We start from the raw sequence: 25,070 nt of genomic DNA, 5'->3' as shown, positions 1-25,070 counted from the left end.
TGGTTATGTTATATAAGTCGATATAGAATCGAATATTGATGGAATTTTGGCGGGCAGGATTCATTCATTCAGTCTTTGTTTGTTGTTTGGTGTGTTGTGTATCAAGTCATGGATTTTGTTCTTGTTTTTTTCTCCTGATCTTCGGAATATGTTTCAACTTTTTTTCGTTTCATTTGGTTTCGAAATTATTTTCTTGGTTTTTAATAATGTTTGATGATGATGAAAAGTTCAATCAAGTTCTTATTGTGTATCATTCGATAAATGGTGATCAATCATTTTCCATCATCTTTTAGTTTTATTGATCATGATCAATGATCAATGATGATCAATGAACTGATTTGATTTTGTTTCTCTTGTTGTTCATCGTCGTCAAGAGAAAAACATTGTTACAACCGATTCTGAAGAGAGAGAGAGGGGATATTGTGAGAATCGAAAAATCTTTCTACTTTTCTCTTCTCTGATTGTAATCAAGAATTTCCACAATAATGATGATGATGAAAATCGATGATGATGATCAAAAGTGTTTGACTGATGATGACTGATTTCGACAACAACAACAGCAGCTAAGATCAACTGAATTTTTCTTTTCTTCAAATTTTTTTCGTTGAAAATTAGCTTTATTAGTGGTATGATCCATTATTGATGGAAACTTTGTTTTGACAAAAAATTATGACACGTCATATGTGAAATCGACATCCGGCTTTTTTGGTGTTCGAATTCAAAACATTCGAATGCGAAATATTCGAATTTTTTTTTGGCGTTCGATTGAAATAATGATAATGGTGATGACCTTTGTTTTTGTTTTGTTTTGATGATGATTATTAGGATAATCATCATCATCTTCAAAAAATAATGGTGATTGAAGAATTTGATCATCTTTGTTGTTGTTGTTGGTTGATAATGATGATATATCATGCCAATCATCATCATCATCATTTGTGAAATTCAACAAAATTGAGTTTTTGCAAATAGATATTATCATCATATTACCACACATATACATTACATAATCTTAATGCGATAAATTATCCTAATCATCATCATAATCATCATTATTATTATCGAGTGGATCGTCGAATGTTGTAATTTTTCTTTTTCATCCAACAACAGTAAAAATAGCCGACGCCCAATGATTATCAGGATAATGGTTGAAAAGTCGAAAAAAAATCAGGATTTGAATTTGATTTCGAATAGAACCAATCAACCAAACAACAAAATATTCTTACTACCGGGATTTTTGGGTTTGTTTCGGGTTAAAGATTTGTTTGTTTGTTTTTTTTTCTCCAAATATTTTGGTCTACTGCTTGTGTTTGTGTTTGTTTTTTGAGAAAAAATTCTGCGGTTTTCAACAAAAAATTCTCATCCCTTCTCAATGGTAATGTATCATGTTTATTCTAAAACATTGGAATTGTCATCATGATGATAACATTATTATTGAACAATGTCAAATTTTGAATAAAATTTCAATCAAACCGATAATAAAATCAGTAAATAATTTTCAAAAAGAGGAAGAAACGATGATGACAACAACAACAACGATGATGATGATGAAATGTTTTCCATCACTTGTTTTTCATCATCAAGATGTTAATGTTAATGATGATGATGATGATAAAAACCATCATCATACTGTCGTTACATGTAAGTTTTATGTTGCAAAAATTTTTTTCCGAAACAAGAATTTAAACCCGACAAAAAAACATTATTGTGTTTCATTCGTAAAATGTTTTTTCGGGTTTGATGATTGTTATGAGACAAAAACGAGAGAGACATTTTAAATTTGATTTAAAATTGTTTTTTCCGTTCTTTATTTATTTATTTCCCAATGTTTTCTTTTTTTGAATATTTTTCTGGAACGTGCCTGGAACCCTTTTCTTTTTATTTCGGGTTCCCATAGATTAATCGTCTGGCTGCCAGTTACTGAAAAATAATAATATTAAGATTGTATATATAGTTTTTAGTTTGCTTAGTTCCATCCATAGAGACTTCCTTCTTTAACTTAACTTTCAAAAAGCGAAAAAAAATTCAAAGTCAATTAGTTAAAAGGCTTGACTAATTTCGTTCGTTTTTCTTGAATAGAAATAAATTTTCCTTTTTCTCTCCATTTTATTGACAGTCCCAGTCACATTGAGAGAGAGAGAGTGTTAAATTGGATCATTTATTTTGATTTTTGTTTCATTCTTTCTATGTTTGTTTTCCATAAATTTATTTTCCGGCACCACGACAGATTCTAGTGGAAAACTTTGTTGGATGATGATGATGTTATCTATTCGATTACGACAACTATTATATGTCATGATATTATTATTATCATTATCATTACAACAATCATCAATAGTGATGGCTTCAATAATCGATACTAGTAGTAGTGGTGGTGGTGGTGGTTTGGGTGTGGAAAAATTATCATCACAACAGCAATTATTATCACCGATATTTATTGATGAACCACCATCACGAATATCATTTGCAAATTCCACCGGTACAGTTATATCATGTTCAGCAACATCATCAATATCATCAGTAAAAATATGGTGGATTAATGCTGATAGTCAAACTATTGTCCAAGAAATTACCGGTATACGTTATATACGACCGAATGGTCAATTAGTATTTCCACCATTTGATTTAGATCAATATCGACAAGATGTTCATTCAACGGTTTGTTTTTAAAGAATCTTTTCCGGAATTTTTCTCAAATATATATTTTTTTTGCAGACATATCGATGTATGGCAAGTAATACATTTTCAACGATTAGAAGCCGTGATTGTCAACTAAGAGCGGGTAAGTTTAAGTTTTTTCTGCTTCAATAAATCAATGAAGTTTATATATAGTGAATGAATGTCAAATGTCGAAATGTTCCGAAGTGAATTATATTTGAAGTTGATGACACTCTTTTTTTAAAAAAGAACCTATTCCAGGAACCTATGTTTATATCGAGAAAATATTGTCTCTAGAGTGTATGTCCATGGCTATTTTGATTTCTCCATTGATGATTTAAGCATTTTTTTCCTGGATACATTTTCTGTCCAAATCTATAAGTGCAATACATAGATAGGATAGATTGCCCTTTGGGAACCTGAAAAAATGAATGAAGAAAAACAACATTATCCATTAGAGTTTTTATTTTTATTTATATCTGGCAAAACAGGATTCCCATAGAGAAATACTAATAATTTTTAATCGTCATTATCATCATCATAGATAAAAATGCATTATAGTGGACCATATGTCCAAATAACTGGGTTTCAAAATGAAAATTTCCATAAAATTAAGTGAATTGATGATGGATCTATATATAGTCAAACTAGCCATTACTATACATTTGGCTCTCACATTCAAAATAGAAGCTAATAGAATTTAATTTCATTTTTTCCTGTCGCATTCAAAATAACGCCGAACGATGATGATGATGACAATAAATTCTTATGTCATTATCAATGAAGAAATGAATAGGCAGTGAGAGTATTAATGTATTGTATTGCATTTGGATGAATGAATGAATGATATAAATGAAAAAAAATCCATACAAACCATGAATAATGAACATTTATTTCAATTGTAAAAATATAAAAAAACTGTGAAAATGAAATGAAAAAATAAAAACAGATACTCAAAATGTTGTTGATGATGATGATAATCATCAACATTAACATTGATATTGTCATTGTATAAATGAATGAATGACTGACTGGGTATATCTCATTTTATTGGCCCAAAATCATTTTCATTTCCAACCAAAAAAACTAAACTGAAAAAAACTGAAAGTTGAAATTTCATTCTTGTTTTCCATTGTATTGAAATGTAGAACTGTATTGTGATTGAGAAAAACAACAACAACGACATTGGCGAACATGAATATAGAGAAATGAAATGAAAAAAAAGATTCTTGGTTTCAATTTTCTTTTTTTTTCTTTATTATTATTATTATTCTGTGATTCTGATTCTCTCACTCTCTGTGTGAATCATTTTTTCTTTCTTGCCCAAAAAAAATGAAAGAAATTGATGAGTGATCATCATCATCATCAACATCAACATCATCACCAACTAAAAGTGTATATCGTCGAATGTGAATAGTAAAAAAAGAATGTTTCTTTTTTTTTGTTAGCGAAACGAAATTGATGTCATCTATGTATGTGAACATCATTTATCTTCTTCTCCGTTTCTTCTCTTTTTTTTTGTTCGCAAGAGAAAAAAAAACTTTTTATTCTTCGTTTCAAAGAAGTTTTACACCGAAGTTTGTCTTTGTTGTTATTGTGGTTGTTAGTTAGTAAGACCTTCTTGTTTGAAAATTTCTTTAACATCATTATCATCATCATCATCATCTTAATGATGATTATTATCATCATCGTTACATTCGATTAATTAATTCATTATTATTAAATCGATTGATTGATTGATTAATTAAGATGTTTAGATTTTTTTTACTAAATGAAAGGAATGAATGAAACTTTTTTTTGAATAAATTCATTTCGCTATCTTTATATAGATTTGGGTTGTTGTTGTTTTTGAATGGCAAAAATGAAATGAAACAATAAATAAAGAGAAATGCGGTCCGGTCGATGTTGCAGTTGTTGTTGTTGTTGTTCATTATAACATTTTTATTCAACAATCATGATGATGATGATCTAGTTTTGTTGTCGTCGTTGTTATTATTGTTTGAAAACAACAACAACAACAATTTTTTTCTACTATAGAAATCAACTCTTTCTATGAAATGAAATGAGTGAATAAATGAATGGAATATAGTGAAAATTGTCATAATCATCATCATCATCATTTGAATGGATAATGAATGTTTCTTTCTCTATCTTTTTTATTTCTTCATTTCCCATTGTGTTTTTTCTCCATATATTTTGATGGTTTCAAAAATAAAAAGTTTTATTTTTTTGTGAAAAAAAACTTTATAAAAATTCAATGTTTAAGCGGAGAAACAAAAATATGAATACAGGCTTCACTGCTTTAATTCAAACCATCCAAATGTGTTTTTATGTGCGCAGAAATAGTTTTTATCCGCAATAATCATGATTAATTTATATATTTATTAGTTTTGGACTTTAATAATTATTGTCCATTGATCAAATTGTGTAATATAATTAGATTAATAAAAATAATAATTTTTACAATCAATACAAAAATCCATAGATTTTTTTTTTTGTTTTCTTTTCGTAAAGTTTCTCTGTAATTTTTTTTTGTTGTGTGTGGTTATTTAATTAATTAGAAAGAATCCAATGACATAACTGAGTAAATACATAGTGTATATAAGGCATTCATTAGGAGATTATTACAACACATAAGTTTGATATTGATTTAAACACTGTAATCAACAAATACACACATTGCAATCACATTGATAAGATTTTTTTGGATTCATCCGATTATCTTTTTCTTTTTTTGTTTTGTTATTCGTGAAAAAGTGAATCCGAACAATGAATGAATGACCAATCAACGGGAAAAAAAGTGTGTATCCTTTTTTCCCCCGATTCCAAGAGTAAATTCCCAAATAATGATAATAATGGTGATGGCGGCTCGAAAGCGATTCTTAAGCAGCTTTTCTCTCGCCATTGCTCAAATTACCCGAATTGCCAAAAAAAATTCTATCGGAAGCTTAACTTTGAATGCGGATTCCAAATATATATTTTGATAATTACTAATCTACCATTATCATTCATAATGATAATAATAATATTAATGGTAATGGTAATATCAGTGGTGGCACTCCAAAAAAAAATTTTATATTGGATCCACGTTTCTTCGAAATATAAAAAAAATCCATATGTGTGTGATTACATATTGTGAGTATAGTGAAATGCTATTATTTATTATCATCATCATTCTTTTGTTTTCCTATGAAATTATATTTCATTTTTTGTTTCTTCGAATCGAATGAAAAACCTAATAGTTTTAGCTATTTAGTGTGGTTTGATATGTTTCGAATCAGGGTATTTTTTTCATTTTTTTCTAATATTTTTTTCCGGATAGAATTTCCAGCCAAGAAAAAACGACCATTGGTCATTCTTAATGGGACAAGATAATTGTTGTTCCCTTTGTTTCAAATGATGATGATGTTGGAAAAATTTTCCAGTGTTTTTCTCTGTGTATGGAAAGCCTGGGTCATTTTTTTCTCTATCTTTGTTAGCATCTTTAAATAACTCTGTATCTGTGATTTCGATATAATTAGTTATTTGATAATAATAAGTAAGATTTTTTTTTGTTTTTTCTACACTTGACTTGATATAGATAGATGATAATAAATTAGATGAAATGTAAGATTTGGTTGTTATTTGTTGTTCAAAGTTCAGTTGAATCAGTATTCAATTGCAATCTGTCATGGCCATTTGAAATTGATTTTTCGTTTGTTTTTGTTTTACGATTCGACAATGGATATTTGATGATGATGTTGATGATAATTCAATGGGGAGAAAAAGAATGCAATTAATTAATGCTTTTTAACATTGTTTTTTTACACTGACCACCTTTTAATCATTGTCAAGTTTTTTCCCGGAAAATTTCTCCCGAAAAAAACAATACTGGATAATTAAACATTGATTGTGTGTTGGTGTTTTGGTGGAAAAAACTGATGAATTTTATTATTCTTTTCCAGTTGGAATGTTGCCCAAAAAAAGAACTCATTTTAAATCTAAAATAATGACGATATTTCGGCAACAAACAACAACAACAAAAATAAAAGTAATGAAAGGGTTGTGTATGGAAAAAAATTACATGGAATCTCTCGATTCTCTGTGTGTTCATCACATTGTTTTAAGTCAATAAATTTTTTTCGCTCGTTTTTTTCCAGTGTTTCATCATTTCACACTTAACTAACTCATCGAGTTAATGGATGTTTTTTTTAGTTTTTTTCAGTTTTTCAATCATTATCCATTCGTCGTAGTGGTGGTTCAACGGAAAAAAAATAATGAAGAAAAATAAAATCGAAACACTCCGTTCCAGTTTTCCAGAATTGATAATTTTTTTCAAAGAAAAAAATAATCAACGTTGTTTCTGGAACGATGCCCAGAAAATAATTTTTTTTTTCGGTTGAAACTCTTGGATAATTATTGATCACTTTTTCTTTTGTTTTTTACTGCAAACACCTTTCTCTCTCTATTTGGAGTTTGATGAATGAATCTTGTTTTTTTGTTTTGATTTTTTTATTCGCTGCTGCTGCTCAATATTCAAATCAGATTAGTGTGATGAAAAAACAAATAAAAATAAATCGGCTTATCGTTTTATTTGCACACACATTTTTTGTTTGTTGATTTTCTCGAATCAGATCAAAATCTATTATTATTTTCTGGGTTGCCATCATCGTTTCAGTTTATCATTTTTGTTTTTAGCTTCAGGCATTATCATCATCACGAAAGAATTCTTTATCGATTTATCTCAATGATTGGAGATTGACAAATGTAAATATTACAATTTCTCGTTTGGTTGTTGTTGTTGCTGTTTTTTTCCCAGTTTGAAAGATTTTTTCATTTTGAAAATCTTTTTTTTTCTTTTGATTGAGATTGGGTTGAATGATTTTTTTTTCCTGAAGAGAAATGCAAAGAAATTAATTAACAATCAATTATTTTTTCTTTTCGGGGTTGGATCGATAAGTTGAAATGAAAGGGGTTTGGTTGACTGGTGTTGATGTTGATTTGGGTGATGTTAATAAGTGACTGATGTTGATAGTGATGTGTTGGTGGAAATGTAAACATCATCCAAAAAAAAATTCCAATTATCTTTTTCTATATTGCATTTAGCATGGATTTTCTCTTCTTTTTTTTTTTGCTTTTCTAGGCAATTTTTCTTGCTTCTTGAAAAGCAACTCTTTTTTTCAGGTTGAAATTTTCCAAATAGAAATCCAAAATGAAAGAATCGAAAAACTTCACTTCAAATATATATCTGATATGTCAATATAGTCGTGTGTCATTCAAAATTCTATTTAATAATGTTTAATAGCAGTGTTTTTGTTTGACAAATCAAAATAATGTCCTAAAATCTGGAGAATCCCAGAATGCAGTGTTAAATGCCTAAACAATCAATATTGCTTTTCTTCTTCTTTTTAATATATATAGAAAGGTTCTTTGACCAGAAAATCATCATCATCATCATTTGTTTTACCATTATTTTCACACATTTAGGAAAAATAATAATAATAATGATGATGCAAAAATATATTATATTTAGCCTCGAGCATCTTGAATGAAACTCAGTTCAGTTCTTCTGTCATTATCATTTAACATTATTTTTGGTTCGCGACTATTTCAGCTCATTATATTCCTTTTTTTGTGGGTTTTTTTTCCATTCAAAATACACAATGATAATGATGATGATGATGGTCATGGTGTTTTTTGTTTGAGGTTTTTTTCTTGTCACAATTTTTTCTGGATCGAATTTCTACACACACACACTAAACATGCATCACATTCATACATAAAAGATTTGAGAATAAAGAATATAGAAGACAAGAATAGGCGAAAAAAAAACATTAAATGAATTCGATCGATTTTTTGAAGTTCTGTGTTTCTGTTTCTGTTTCTTAAACTAGAAAATTAATGTTAATTATGAAATGTTTTAAGGATGTCGTCTTTTCGTTGTTGTTGTTGTTGATGACAATTATTATTCTAATCATCATCATCGTTAGTGTTTTTAGTTAAAGTTTTTCTTCTTGATTGACATTTTCGTTCATATCGTTCGTATCTTTTTGTAATATTAACTCTTTGAACACAAAACACCCTCGTCATTACATTAAAGAATATATAGGAAATCTTTTCTGGCAAAAAAACAGAATGATTGAATGGAAATTGAATAAATACCGGCCTTTTCCTGTAAAGATTTCCTGTGACCATCCCAAATCATTATATGCAATATCCATTCTATTCAATTCAATTTCGATTCATTCGGTTGAAAGTTTCCGTACGTCCGTTTTCATTCAACCACATAAGGTGTTAATGTTTTTTTCTCTTCTTCTTCTTTTTGATTTTCATTTAGCTAAAAGAAAGAAAGAATAAAAAGAAAACAAATAAACTTTTCATTGCATCCCATCATCATCATCATAAATAATGGGGTAATATTCTCTCTATAAATTTTTCTTATCTAAGTTTTGTTGTTGATCCACTTGAAACCAACTGGGTTATACCAAACCAAACCAAACCAAATAAATAAAAATGAAAGATAATCTCACTTGATGATGATGATGATGATGGTTATTATTACTTTATTTCAATATTCATTCCATTCTGTTTCTGTCCAGATGATGATGATGATGATACTTGGATGTTTCATTCATTCATTCATTTATTTATTGTTATTTCGTAATGTATGTGTGTGTAATGTCCATCCATCATTGAATTACAAACAAAACAAATAATAAGAAGAAAAATCTGGCAAGTAATAATAATTTGCCTGAATGAATTCTTTCTTTCAATATTGTTTCCCATTTTTTAGACATTTTTTGTTGGTGAGGATCTTAGCCATCATAGTTATTAATGTATAATATGATGAAGAAACATTCCATAATGTTTGTTGTGGTAATAATTTTTCGAAGAAAAGAAAATCTGTAAAGATAGAAGAATCAACAAAAGAAAGAATCCAAGAGAGAGTGATATTGTTTAGCATCTTATTTGAAGAGATTGTGGAAAAATAAATTTTTATAGATCTGACTATATTCAAGTGTTTGCCGTGTTTGCTGTGTGTATATGAATTTATGAAGTGAATAGTGCGCAAATCACGCTTCATTCAAAATCATGATTCATAGTTCAGTGAGGTTAGGTTGATGATGGTCATGACTGTGATTCATAGTTGAGTGAGGTTAGGTTGATGATGATCATGACTATGACTGTGATTCATAGTTGAGTGAGGTTAGGTTGATGACCATGACTATGACTGTGATTCATAGTTGAGTGAGGTTAGGTTGATGATGGTCATGACAATGACTGTGATTCATAGTTCAGTGAGGTTAGGTTGATGACCATGACTATGACTGTGATTCATAGTTCAGTGAGGTTAGGTTGATGACCATGACTATGACTGTGATTCATAGTTCAGTGAGGTTAGGTTGATGATGATCATGACTATGACCATCACTTCTTGATAAGTGAATTATGAGCACGCCTTTTCTTCAAAGCTAAATTTAAGCGAACAAACATTGCCTATAACATATTTCTTTGCTTTCTATTCATAATTTTTATAGATTTTTTCATCTCGATACCAATTCAATGTATGAAATTGGTGAATCATAATAATAATAATGGTTAATTATCAAATTACTACTCGAATTTCTATTTTTTTTTCTTTCAAGAATTCAGCAGATTATGATCATAATAATAATAATAATTTTGATTATGATGATGATGCCAATTGTTCACACCTGCTACATACTTGAATAATTTTCATAATAATTTTTGTTTTTGCATCAAAAATTCAAATAGCTGCTGCTGCTGCTTCGAATAATAATATTAATGATAATGATAATGGTGATAATACCAAGACAGGCAATTCAGTTTTTTCATAGTTTGATCACTTGAACTATCGACAAACAAAACAAATGAAGAAATTCATGTTAACAGGTTCGCTACCAGCGACGCATATGTGCGTCGTTTTAGTTCTTTATTTTGAGCCCGACGACGCAAATATGCGTCGTTTTTGTATTTACATTTAAGCAAATATGCTTGGTTTTAGCATTCACATTTGATCGAATTTGCGTCGTTTTAGTTTTTACATTTGATCGAATATGCTTGGTTTTTGTATTCACATTTGATCAAATATGCGTCGTTTTTGTTTTTACATTTGATCGAATATGCTTGGTTTTTGTATTCACATTTGATCAAATTTGCGTCGTTGTTGTTTTTACATAAATGCAAATACTCGTCGTTTAAGATTTTACATTTATTTATCAATTAGATTTTTTCAAATTTCTTATATAATTACTTTTAAAAATATGCGTTGGTTTTAAAATCATTGCCATTCAAAGTTCTATTAGAAAAAATTCCATGGGCTGTGGTTAAAGATTTGTTTCTCAAGCGCTGGTAGCGAACGAGTTAATGTTATTTGGCGAATGGATGATGATGTCCAACAACAACAATTATTTTTGTTGTTCGGTTCGGTTTGGTTTGTTGTTGTTGTTCTGAAGTTTGCTTTCCTTTTCGAAAACACAATGTATCTACGAATGTTTTATTGGAGTCCAATAATAAAAACAATAAGAATTTCTTCCATCCCCCCTAAATGAGTCGAACAATTTGATCTAATTTTTTCTCTTGTTTTTCGGATCTTGTTTCTGGCTTTGTCGTTTTGTTTTTCCCATTTTTGTTTTTGTTTTCATTCAATGATATGGATCTCGATTAAACATTTGTTTCTCTTTTTCTCTCTCTCTCTCGATTGGATCATTTACTTTGATTTTGTTGTTGTTTGTAGTTGTTTTGGGTTGTTTTGGTTGATGATCTTGCCATTTTCAATGATGTTTAATGTTTTTTTTTCTTTCTCTGGTTATGTGTGTTTGTGTGTTGTGGGAGAAGCACGTACTAATTGAAGTTAATTAAGCGTATATTATAATTGTGTTTTTTCTGGACTTTTAGAGTCCGAGTGGTGGTAGTGTAGTTTTTTTTTGGTCATTTACATTTGATCCAAACTTGATTTGATTCATTTTTTCCATGATATATGATGATATTGATTTGTTGTGAGAAAATTTGCCCCTAAAGCAAAAGAAAAATTGGATTTTTTTCTTTGATTGACAGTCAGTAGTTAGATAATAATAATAATCATTATCAGGAAATCCACTTCATTTTTTTCGGGAATAAATGAATGATACTTGAACGATGAAAACAAAAATCGATTCCCATGAATCGGGTATCCAGAAAAAAAATGTCGGGTAAATAATAACCGACGGGATAGAGAATAGGAGTATATAGAGTTTGTAATGAAAAATTATTATTATTAACTTTATCCGGTTCGAAACGAAAAAACAAAATCCACTGGTTTGACGAAGCAAAAAATGACAAAAATAAAATTAGCTTACGGTAATATAGACAATGATGGTGATGATGATAATGATAACCGACAGGCAAGTGGCCAGAAAAAAAATACTGTCATCACATCATCTGTGTGTGTATGTGAGGGAGCCATGTTTATGATAATGATAATGGCCGTATACAAAACTGGTTAGGAAGATTCTTTTGAAGAATATTCTCTCTTTGCGGATTATAATTTGTATTCTGATGAACGAATGAAACAGATTTTAATTATGGCCTGCCTTTTTTTCTGGTGAATCTTATTCGTTATTTTTTTTATTTCTTGAAAATAGTTTGTTTGTGTTTAGCCGAAACATTTCTTTCTTTCATATTCTGATGATTCTATTTCGACTCATTTAATATTTAAATTTCATTTTCTTTTTAAAAGTTTTAAACTTTTCGTTGCAACTGAGAAACGAGTAAAGAAAAAAGATTTGAAAATTCAAAAAATTAAACTTTATATGAAAAAAACAAGTCAATTCAAGCTGGGGAATTTATTTCCAAAGCAAAAAAAACAACAACAAAAGTTATAATTATCATCATCATTTTGAAAAAAAACAACAAAATTCAAAATGTTAAATTAATTTTTTCGGATTTTTTTTGTTTCCCAAACTAATAATTAATTTTTCCTTTCGTTTTTCATGATTTGCATATTTGGTTATCATTTCCATGTCATCAAACCATCGATATTCCAAATCCAAAGTGGTACATCAATCATTTAAACTACAAGTATATGATGAATTTGTAATCAAAGAAAATACAGCCATAATGCGTTGTCATATACCATCGATTGTTCGTGATTATGTACGTATTGTTGCTTGGTTACGTGATGATCATCAAATATTGGTAACGGCAAGTCATAATCCACGTAAGTTTGTTTTTCAATTTCAATTTTTCATTTATTAAGAAAGATGTGCGAAATATACACATACACAGTCAGTCAGTTATGTCAGATATGATTATGATGAAAATTATTCAATTTTTTCACCCGCATTTCATTTTCGACTTCTGCTGCTGCTGGGTTCGAAAAAGATTTATATCTTTTGATTCTCTCTGTACTTTTCACTGTGTGTTGATTCAGATCATCATCATCATTCATCATCATTATGTAACAATGATGATGATGATGATGTTGGTATGAAATAAAAAATGTTTCCATTTCTGTGTGTGTGTGTGTATGTGATTCATTCATTCATTTATTAATATTGAGAATGGATAATAAATCTTTTTGTTTTGTTCCACTGCTGCGAAGAATGCGAGAAATATTCCGTAAACATTTTCTTTTTTTTTTGAAAATGTTATTTTCAAAAGAATTTTTCTCTATTTCTTTCTCTTTACGTTTTCTTTGATTGCAAGTCATTATCATTACTGGCTATGATCATTATGATGATGTTTTAAAGTAAAGTGAATTGAAGGTGTATTTTTTGGTCTTAATGTTTCAAAATGAAATGAAATGAAAAACCAAATTGAGAAAGAAAGAAAAAGAAGAATGGACCATGTTTGTAGCCTTAATTGATTTGGCCTTTTTTCACATTCCACATTGATGTTGTGACAATTTCATAAAAGATGCTGGTTTTGAAAATCTTTGTGTTTCGTTTATTCGTTAAATATTTTTCTTTTTTTTTAAATTAAAAAGTGAGCATCATAATAGCGAAAAAAATCTTTCTTAAGTGAATCAACATTGTTGTTTTTGTTGTGTGATTCTTTTGAAAATGGAATTTTTCTGTGTTTACTAAGAGAGAAAATTGAAAGATATTTTTTTAAAAGAAATCAAAGAATGGCCATCATCATCTTTATTTTTTTTCGCTAAGCAAAAATGAAATGAAAAAATGTTACAATGAAGAAAGAACAGGACAGGACAGGAAAATAGAGATTATATTCCAATTTAGCCATTGAGTGAAAATAAAGGAGAATAAAGAGAAATTTTTGTGGAAAAATTCCCATTTTTCGCATTATATAATCACACTTTATGGAAAAAAACGAATGTATCATCATTATCATATTCAACATTTTTACATTAAATTTTGAAAATCAAAATTCAATTCAATCTTCGTTTTTTTTATACTGATAATGTTGTTGGTGGTTTTTTCTCACATTTACTATTTGAAAAGGTCAGTGTTATCAGGCTTTATCCGTGTATGTATTAGATAACCCTGAAGCTATTTGATTTGCTTCTTTTTTTTGGTTGCATCAACGATCAATGAATTTGATCAAACACAGCGATTCTATTTGATATTCTAAGCATCGTTTTTTTCGTTTATAATTTTTGGTTTTGGTCCGGTTGATGTTGACATTGGAACCTTTCCCCCTCCTCATTCAAATCGGAAATAATCATAACGATCATTATCCATTATTAATATTAATGATGATTGTCATCATCATCATTTGAATCAATGAATTTCTCCATAGGAAATTAAATTAATAATGGAAAAAACACAACATTTGGAAGAAAATGATAATGATATTTTCTTTCTCTCTCTCTCTCTCTCGGTGTGAGAATCCCATTCACACTCTTTTTTGATATTTCGTTTGGTTTGTCAAGTTTTTTCCCGTTATTTTTTTCTTTCTTTGTTTTGTTTTCGACCAAAACAAAATAAAAATAAGCTTAGTGAGTGGAGTAAATAATAAATTTTTTTTCTTCCATTTTCCATGTTTGAATCACTTTTTTATCCTTTTTTTTCGTTGTTGTTTTGACTTTTTTTGCTGCAAACAGAAAATCAACAACAGCACACAGCACGAGACATCAGTGATGATGATAGTAATAAAGAAGTAAGATTTTCTTCTTTTTTGGCAAAAGAAAATATTACAAAAGAATGAATGAAACGAAAATCAAATGACATTAAGCCATAGTACTTTATACTTTCTTTTGGAAGCAAAAAAATTCAGATTGGATTCAGGCTTGAAGAGAATTGTTTGTTTGTTTGTTTGCTGTTTGTTTTTGTAAAGCAAAAAATCACATATGAATGAATAAGGCAAGATATAACTAAAGAATTCTTAATGTCTAAATATATATCATAATATTAGCTTAGTTTCTGTTTTGGGTTTATTCATTATTATTATTCATTTTGAATTTCATAATATTTTTTGCTTTATTAATAATGATGTGCTTAGTGTGTGTAGAAAGAGTTTTATCAAAACCCTTTTTTTGTTTTGTTTTGTAGCACATCCAGAATAAAATATAGATATTATTTTTTATTTACTGTTTCATAATATTAATGGCTTTGGTGTGAATTTTTTTTCTCTCGAGTTTCCTGGAAAGTTTTTCTTTTCTTCAACCCCTCACACTTTTTTATCTTGTTGTTTTTCTCGGATGAAAATTTTGGAAAAATTTTTCTGTTTCGGTTTACCGTAGAAATTTCTTTCAAGATTTTCATACTAATACCCGGGTTTTTCCTTCTGCTTTTCTTTTGTCTTTCTTTGTGTGTGTGTTGTTTTCAATAATTTCATAATTAATAAAACGTTCATTTTTAACCCCTCCGTAATCTCAAGTATGATGCTGATGATAATAATAAGGATTACACCAGACAAACAAAAAAAGGATCTCAAGACAAACAAACAGACCAATCCAGAAAAGATCATGATGATGATTATTAAATGATGGTTAACCATCATTTAATAATCATCAATTATCATTATCATTGCCATTATCATTCATTCATTTTGTCATCAATAAAAATGGTGTTTCAAAAAACAGATCGACACATCGACCATGCATATACTCCTGTGTTTCAAAAAGATTATTTTATTTTTTTAAAGATTTTTTCACAATGAATGAATGTTTGAATGAACAAAAAAAATAGACAACTAGAACAGGAACATAGATTGATTGTCTTTTTTACCATTCACCATAGCACTATCTTTTTTAAAAAATAAAAAAAATCTGTCAACATAGTTCCCCAAGAGTTCCACATGGTACTTTTTGATGATAAATATTCAAATGCAAACAAACATTTTTGCCATCCGATAATCTCGGTTGTTGACACTTTACTTTCGGGAAAATTTCCTCAGTTTTCAGTTCGGTTGTCTGTTTTGTTTTTTTTTCGTTTGTTTACAAATCCATATTGATTAAAGTTAATTAATTAATTATAATGTTTGAAGTTTTTGTTTTCTTCTTTTTAAAATGACAAACAATTGATGATTTTGATTTTTTGGAAAAAAAAATTCCATTAGATTTGTGCAAACAAACAAACAAACGACGACGACGACTTTGTAAACAAAAACAAAAAGCAGAATTTCATCATTTGATTAGTTTTCGATTTTGATTACAAAGTTTCCATCATCATCATCATTCGCTGATTATCATCATTATTAGTCTGGAAATCCATTTTGGTCAGATTTTGTTTCTTCAAAAATGTTTCTTTCTCTCATTTCCAAGTCAGGTCACAACTTTTTTTGTTTTTTTTTTTGATTTCCCAACTTAATGGTTTTCCGGGAATATTTCTCTGATCATACACATAAATAAATAAATAAATCAAAATTAATAGAACATTCCCCACCATTCATTCATCATCAACATCATACAAAATTTATTTTCAATTTTTTCGTTTTGTTTTTGTTTGTTTGTATCCATTTTTCTATCATTTATTCCAAGTTTCCTAGCGTTTTTCCTCCATAGTTAATTGATAATGATGATGATGATTTTACTTTGATTTTTTTCGTTGCTATTTCCACCAAATCGTTATCCCAATACAACCAAAATTCGGAAAATCATTCATTCATTTTTTCCAATCAATTATGAATGAATTGTTTGGTTTGCTATTTGCCTAAAAACATCCTCAAGAGAGATCTGCAAAAGCTAAACATCATCATTATCATCGTCATCATCCAGAAAGAAGAAAAACGAAGCTAATTCATTTCATTTATTTGATTTGATTGAAATTGATAAAGTTGTTTGCTGAATGATGATAGTGAATAATGGACGCAGATTTTTTCCCTTTGATTGACGCCCACTTTCAATGATAATGATGATAATGTCAAAAGAGTTTGTCGATGATGATGATGAGTAAAGGACATTGTCATCATCATCATCATTCAATTGATTTTATTATAGTGATATTGGTGGTATGTTTGGTTGTTGATGATAATCAATTATTAATCATTTTGACAACTTTTTTTTCTTTCATTAATTTATTGATGAATTTTGTCTTCGTTTTTTTTCTGAAAGGGGCGGAGAGAAGAGAAAGTTTACAGAAATTTTTTTGCCAGGGAAGTTTTTTCCTTTTGATTGATGATGATTATGAGGAATTTTTCTTCCGGAAAAAAAATTTTCAAAAGTATTTTTTCCGAAAAAATTTCCGGGCTTTTTCCTTGGATTCTTTTTTTCGGTTAAGTAATACTTGATCCTTTGATTGATTTGAAGCATCTGCTTGAATTTTTTATTATTGTTGTTGTTGTTGTAATCGACGACAACAACAACAACAACAATAAAAACCATCTTTGAAGATTGGTCCATCAATGATGATAATGATAATGTCTTGATCATGTAATAACCAAACCGAAACAACCGAAAAAAACAATCCATGTTTATTATCCCAAATGTAATGTCGAAAGTATCGTTGTACGAAAACGTGATTGCCATACGAACATCAGATAAAATTGAAATAAAAAGAGATGCGGCATCCATTTTTTTAAAAAAGATAAGTGTCCAGTGTTTGTAGTCTGGTTTTTTTTCGTTTGTTTGTTTGTTGTTGTTTGAAATTTATAATTTTGAAATGAAAAGTTTTGAAATTGAAACAATTTGATCTTGAAAATTGTTTCAATTTTTTTTCTCGATTCAAATCAATGAAATGTCATCGACAGAAAATATTACGTTCATCACATCTAAATACAAATACACCCAAATCGTCATTGTTTGAATATATTTTGACCATTGTGTGTGTGGAAATAGAAATAAAATAAATCACATAAAGAATGGCTTAGTTTTGATTTTTGATTTTGATTCAGCCAACAACAAAAAAAGAAAAAAAAAGAATAACAATCTTAGAATTCTGTCAATTCTTTTCTTTACATTGTTGATGAATGATTAGAATCTTTTGCTTTTTGCTTTTGAAATTCTTATATTTTCTCTCATAGTAAACATTGGCTGCTTCTTGGGTATGATTCTGTTTTTCTCCTAAATAAAGATAATATTTCAATAGATTTTTTTTTCTTTTGCTTCCAAGATTGGTTTGGTTGTTTGGTTGGTCCACTATATTAATCCACTTTAATCTAGTCACACACACATACATAGTGAGTGGAAATAGGAAAAGAAAAAAGTCATTTTGATTTTCTTGATTCTCTTTTCTCATTCTTTCTCTCTCTCTTATTGTTTGTTTATCATCATCATCATCATTACTCCATAGATTCTTTCGGACAAAAAGCTTCAATATTTTTCTTTTCCTCTCTTTGTTGTTGTTGATACTTTCATTCGGCCAGGACATTCATTCATTTTGGATTCTTTTTTTCATTTCATTCATTCATCGATACCGATCTTTCTCTCCAAAAATAATCCTTATTTTTCCATCATCATCATCGATTGTTTTGATGGCTGGATTTTTTGTTTTCTTCTTGACCATTCATTTCATTTCATTTTTGTTTTGTTTTCACAAAAAGATAGGAAAGTATAACTCTCAATAATGCAATTTCATTGCAAAAAGGTTCATTGATTTTATTACTTTTTTGGATTTCCGAATCATTTTTAATGTCACAAAAGAGAAAAAAATCCTTCCTGAATTCATTAATCGTTTCAATCAATCGGCAACAATCATCATCATCATCATGATCAACGATAATAATATCGATTGTATCGTCGATAATCCAACAATCGTCCATCACCACTTTTGGGCTTTGAAGAAATTCGACAACAATCATCATCAGTCCATTGATTTTATTATTTGGAATCTCTCTTGGCTTGAGATTTTTTATGATTATAAGGATGATGATGATAGTCAAGTGAATGTTGAATTTGATTGAATAAAAGAAAATGTTTTATCTTTCCCTGATTTCGGGTATCAATATAGAAAAATAAAAATCCTTGGATAGCCAAATCGCTAAAACACATTATCACAGATCATTGGGCATTTTTTGTTTTCTTTCGACTTTTAAAATATCTTTGATGATGACAAATCTTTGTTTGTTTGTTTTTTGTTTTTCTGGATTGAAAATAGATTTTTTTTCTGGATGGAGGAGAATGTGGTCAGCTTGAAAAATTTTCTTTTTTTTCTGGTTTTTGTGGCCATCTCTTTTATTCCTATCTCCAAATTGTATCGATCTTTGATTATCGATGATGATAATGATCTTCAACATCATTGATGGTGATGATGAAAAGCTGATGATGTAATTAGGTTTTTTTTTCTTTCATTCATTTCATTTCGATGATGATGATGATGATCTTTATTGATGTTTTTTTTCTTTATATTTGCGCGCGATGACTTAATTAATTGAATGATTTTTTTCTTCCCAACCATCGTTTTCCTTTCTTTTTTTTTGGCTATATAATTTCGTCATTTTCCCCATTATAATTATGTAATGCTGCTGGTGGGTTATCAATTCAATATCCTCCTCTTTGCATTCATTTTTCGCTGTTGTTTAATGGAATAAAATGAAATGATTTACTCAGAGAGAGAGAGAGCGAATCTCTTTTCTCTTTCCTTATGGCAGCACCTTGCCAGAATATTCTTTTCAGAGAAAAAAAATTGGTTTAGAAATTCATTAGATAAACAGACCTAGAGAGAGACTAATAAAGAAATTCTGTGTAGCAAAAAAAAAGAAAATGTTTGACTAAATGAATGAAAAAGTATCGTCAAACAACAACATTATCATTATCATCGATGATTTAAAGATTTTGAACGAAAAAAAAATCATTGCAGTAAAGCCAGCTTTTTCCTTCTTCTTCTCCATTATTGCCAGGTGAATTAAGATGCTAGAAAAGAATTTTTCAACCCAAAATATGGATATCATTCAGTCGAACACATATCAAAGATTTCCAAATATTTAATTGAATTTAGTCAGTTTTTTTCCCTTTTTTTCATGTTTTTTTAATATGAGATTTTCCAATTTTAAATGAATTATACGATCACTATGTGTCTATGTGTTTGTGAACATTGAATCAATATTTGAATTATTTTTCTCTTCTGTCGAATGAGTGAAAGCCAAGCAAGCAAAAAAAATTTCAATTTTGTCAAAATTGAAATTTTTTATTTTCACTTTTGACTTTTTTTCTGGAAGAAAATTCCATTCAATATTGAAAAATAAAAATGTTTCGCTCGAAACATTCATGGAATCTTTGAATTTGAATTTTCAAAGAATTTCGATTTTTTTCTTCTTTTTGGATGAATGAAAAAACGAAAACGAAGAAGAAAGATTCTGTGAATGATCATCATCATCATTACCATGATTTGCATCGAGGTCAAGCGCATGAAAATCTTCTTCTTGATGATAAATTGTTCTTCAATATCGGTTGATTGTTGTTGTTGTTTTTTTCAAGCTCGAAACATTGTTTCAATGGATTTGATCCGAAAAAGAAAATTATCAATTTTTTTTCAATTTAAATTCCTTACATTCAAGGTGTTCATTGTAGCGTTGTTGTTTGTTGTTGTTGTTTACTGATCTGTTTGTGATTCTGTCTACATATGGAAATTTCAATGTTTTTTTTTCTTGCAAAAATGATGCTTAAGAAAATTCTTCTTGTTTTTCAAGCCAGCCATCCATCCACAGTAAACAAAAATGAAAAAATATTTAACATTCTTATAACAGACGATGATGATCGGGATAAACAACAACAACAACAACAGATCATGTACATGTGCAATATGTGTGTGTTTGCATCCTGATCATCTATCTTTGTTTATTTTTGGTGAATAACGATGATGATGAAATTTTCATTTTTTTGTTTGCCGGGTATGTGAATCCGGTATCCAACACTGATAGAGTTAGGGATCTAATGAAATTATTGAACCATCATCATCATCCATTTTATTGGTTGGCTGGATGATGATGGATTCACTTTCCTTTTCGTTTTTTATTCTTTCTTTCTTCGGCCTGTCTGATTTTTTTCCCATTTTATTTATGGATTTTATTATCCAAAAAGAGAAAGAGAAAATGGCCACGAAAAAATATCAATTTACCTTTGGTTTACTCCATATGTTATTCTTTCATATGTTTAAGTCCTTTGTTACATACATATGTGTTAAGCAACCAACCAAAAGTGACAAACAATCATAAATTCCATAATAATAATAATTTCCTGAATGATGGTGATGTTATTTTATATTTTTTTTATTGTTTTTAACCAAGTTGAATAATAATAATAATAAAAAATAATGTCATAAAAATATTATTATTATAAATAATAACGTTAATAATAATAAAATATAACACTTAAGCATCCATATATCATTCATTCATTCATTCAAACATACACCTACGTAAACATTACATAATAATGTCTCTTTTCCATAGTAATGTTTTCTCAAGCAAACATTTGTTGTTGTTACATAAAAACAATATTGCCGTAAAGATTCTCTTACTTACCTCCCCCCTTATTCTCTTACTTTCTTTTATTGTTTTTCTGAGAAATTTTTCTCCATCATCATCATAATCATTGTCTTTGTGTGTGCAATGTTTATATGTCAAAAATGTGTCAAAGATATATGCTGTTTTTGTTAATCCATGTTGTTCAAACAACAAGCGACAAAAAATGTCTCTTTTTTAGGAATTTTTCGTTGTTTCCTTATGTAAACGTTTTCTGAGAATAAAGTAACTGAGAGATTCAACTTTGCAATTAAGAAAAACGAAATGAAGAAACCTTGTTCAAGAAAAGAATGTCAATTTTTGGTGAATATAATCTTCATTTTCGAGGTTTACTTTTACGTTTTTTCTTCAAACCAATTTTATTCATCATCTTCCATTTTATATTGCATTTTCATGATGATGATGATGATCATCATCATCATTGTCAAAAAATGTGGACTTTTGAAATGGAAATCCCAAATGAATCACAAAATTGTCTTCGTCGTAGTTTTTTTTTCTTCGTATGATTCCAGTTGAATGAATGAATGAATATTCTTCGTTTTTTTTCTTATTTCCAATTGACAACATCTTCAATGTTTCGGACCGTTTGTCTCTTGGTAGAAATAGACTAATAATAAATATCGAATCTTGAATGGGGGAAGGCAAGAGAGTGAAATGTCGATATAGTCGATATAGTGGAAATCGAAAGTCCATTTTCTCATCATCATCAGTATAACCATTCATTTACCGTTTTTATTTCTCTTCTTTCAAATTCTCAAATGTGTCATGTCGTCACAGACACACACACAAACAGTGAAACTTGGTTCCATTTGGAACCTAAAAACAAACTACCCAATGTAAAGTCAAGTGGATTTTATCATTTTCAATTCAAGTTTTTTTCTTCTTCGTTGTTTCAAGTGAGTGAGAGAGAGACAATTTTCTTTCTAACTACCCAAAATGTACTTGGTATGTCGATAAGATCTACACACACACACTTATATATTTCGAAACACTGAAAGAAAAGTTTACGGGAAGAATAAAACAAGCAAGAAAAAAACAAATCGTTTTATCCGGATGAATTGACAGGAATGATTTTTACTGTTATTACCAAAAAACTCACGTTTTTTTCGATTTTCTTTAGATTCTGGACGTTATACATTATTATCGACTGGTGAATTACTCATACGAAATGTAACATTTCAAGATTCAGGATTTTATCGTTGTCAAATACGACATCAATTAACTGATGAATTACGTACAAGTGATGAATCTGGTCGTCTTATTGTTACTGGTAAGTCTCTTTTTTATGTTTTTTTCAAAAAAAATATTTCCCGTAAATTTTCTCAAAAATTACCATTAAAAAAATTGATAATAAAATTTTTGGAATTTTTGACCAAAAACAAACCCAAAATTTTTTTAAATAGCCATACCATATGTCGCCAAATACCCGAATATTGATAATCACCAAACAAATGTTGTTGTTGTTATCCACAAAGGACATTTACAATCAGTTTTTGTTGTTTGTTTGTTTGACCCTATCCATTTCATTTTGGACAACAACAACAACAACTAAAATCATTTTTTAATGGCTGAATTTTGATTTTTTTCGAAAAAAATTCAACTTTTTCTTTCCTCTTGTTGTTTGTTTTTATTATAATGATACCCAAAAGATGAATGAATTTTATAATTAAATGTGACCAATATGGACATTGGCCATAAACTTTTTTCATTTCATTCATTATTTTCCCATTCAAAACTGGCTAAACTAATAATAATAATTTTTAAATTTAAAATTTTTTCCCTCTCCTCATTCAAACTAAATGAATAATAATGGGAGAGAGAAAAAAATCACAAATCATTTTAGCTCACACTGTTAAAAATGGTATGACTTTATAAGTTCATAAAGTGGAAGTGTGGACTTATAAGTTCACATTAGACCAAGTGAACATATAAACTCACTTTAAGGAATTGTGAGCTTATAACTTCACTTTAAGGAATTGTGAGCTTATAAGTCCACACTTCCACTTTATGAACTTATAACTTCACTTTAAGGAATTGTGAGCTTATAAACTCATACGAGAACGTTGTGAGTTTATAACTTCATACGAGAAAAAATGTGAGGTTTTTAAAATAAAAATAAAAACCCCTATACGCAAGCGTTTTTTTTTTTATTAAAAAAATCTTGATGCGCAAGTGAAATTAAATTAAATTATTGAAGTTTTTAATTATTTTTCATTTAAAGATATATTATTAATTATTATAATTATTAAACAAGGCTAATAGAAATTTATCAATAGAAATCGGCTCAGGAACATGAAAAGAGAACCCGACTTGGTTTTCATTGTTCGATCCATCTTTATAGATTATGACCTCGTGATCAAATGGACAAATAAAGTAAATTAGAATCTTTGCATTCATTCGACACTTGTCGGCATTGAAGTTGAGACAGATAGCAATCGAACATCCCCAACATAAATGTCATTCTTTCTCAATCTTAGCTTGATTCGGTGTTATTGTAGGTAGTGATAAAAAATACTTAAAACAAAACCAATGAGATTAGGAAAAAACATGGAACAAGTTAGACATAAACAACAATCATATTCAATGAACAAACCTGATAACCAAATTTTGTAAACGAACCACACTTAACAAAAATAATGAATAACAACTAATCGAACAGTAGTTTAAATAATCAAAACAGAACCCTAACAGCTAATTTCAATTATGAGGGCGCTCGTCGCCTCCACATGAATTCAAAATTTTTCAAAAAATTTTCCAAGTCCAAAAATCCAATTTTTTTGAGTTTGTAATTTGAAAAAATAAAATAAAATCAAAATTGTGATTTTATAACTTCACTTTAAGGAATTGTGAACTTATAAACTCATACGAAAAACGTTGTGAGTTTGTAATTTGAAAAAATAAAATAAAATCAAAATTGTGATTTTATAACTTCACTTTAAGGAATTGTGAACTTATAAACTCATACGAAAAACGTTGTGAGTTTGTAATTTGAAAAAATAAAATAAAATCAAAATTGTGATTTTATAACTTCACTTTAAGGAATTGTGAACTTATAAACTCATACGAAAAACGTTGTGAGTTTGTAATTTGAAAAAATAAAATAAAATCCAAAATTGTGATTTTTTAACTTCACTTTAAGGAATTGTGAGCTTATAAACTCATACGAAAAACGTTATGAGTTTATAACTTCATACGAAAAACCATGTGAGTTTATAACTCCATTCATAAAACATTATGAGTTTTTAATTTTAAAAAAATAAAATTAAATCCAAAATTAGAATTTTTAAAGTCATACGAAAAACGTTGTGATTTTATAACTCCATACGAAAAACGTTGTGAGTTTATAACTTCATACGAGAAACCATGTGAGATTATAAGTCCATTTGAAAAACATTATGAGTTTTTAATTACAAATAAAATCCAAAATTCGAATTTTTAAACTCATACGAAAAACGTTGTGATTTTATAACTCCATACGAGAAATAATGTGAGTTTATAATTTCATACAAGAAAAAATGTGAACTTATAAGTCCACACTTCCACTTTATGAACTTATAAAGTCATACCATTTT

The 25,070-nt window shown here is 28.7% G+C and overlaps 1 protein-coding gene and 1 long non-coding RNA gene across 2 annotated transcripts; one reads left to right on the top strand and one right to left on the bottom strand.

The window, feature by feature from the left end:
- The first annotated feature begins 92 nt into the window (after positions 1-92).
- Positions 93-23,155, top strand: LOC142646165 (cell adhesion molecule Dscam1-like). Its single transcript, XM_075824393.1, has 6 exons — positions 93-1,641; positions 2,228-2,658; positions 2,716-2,782; positions 12,692-12,856; positions 22,619-22,768; positions 23,148-23,155. Exons 1-6 carry the CDS (start codon positions 1,386-1,388, stop codon positions 23,153-23,155), a joined length of 1,077 nt encoding a protein of 358 aa, XP_075680508.1. The 5' UTR covers positions 93-1,385.
- Positions 23,156-23,676: 521 nt separating this feature from the next.
- Positions 23,677-24,242, bottom strand: LOC142646168 (uncharacterized). Its single transcript, XR_012847147.1, has 2 exons — positions 24,092-24,242; positions 23,677-24,012 (listed from the first exon to the last, which is right to left on the bottom strand). It is a non-coding gene; the product is annotated as an uncharacterized LOC142646168 (long non-coding RNA).
- Positions 24,243-25,070: the final 828 nt, after the last annotated feature.

Source organism: Dermatophagoides pteronyssinus, unplaced genomic scaffold, assembly GCF_027571235.1.
Source record: "Dermatophagoides pteronyssinus isolate colony J.1.1.1.1 unplaced genomic scaffold, Derpt_VIB-CSIC_2022.12 sq0086, whole genome shotgun sequence".
In the NCBI taxonomy this organism is placed as follows: Eukaryota; Metazoa; Arthropoda; class Arachnida; order Sarcoptiformes; family Pyroglyphidae; genus Dermatophagoides; species Dermatophagoides pteronyssinus.
Note: the sequence above shows the minus strand (reverse complement) of the source record. Positions and strands in the feature narration are given on the sequence as shown.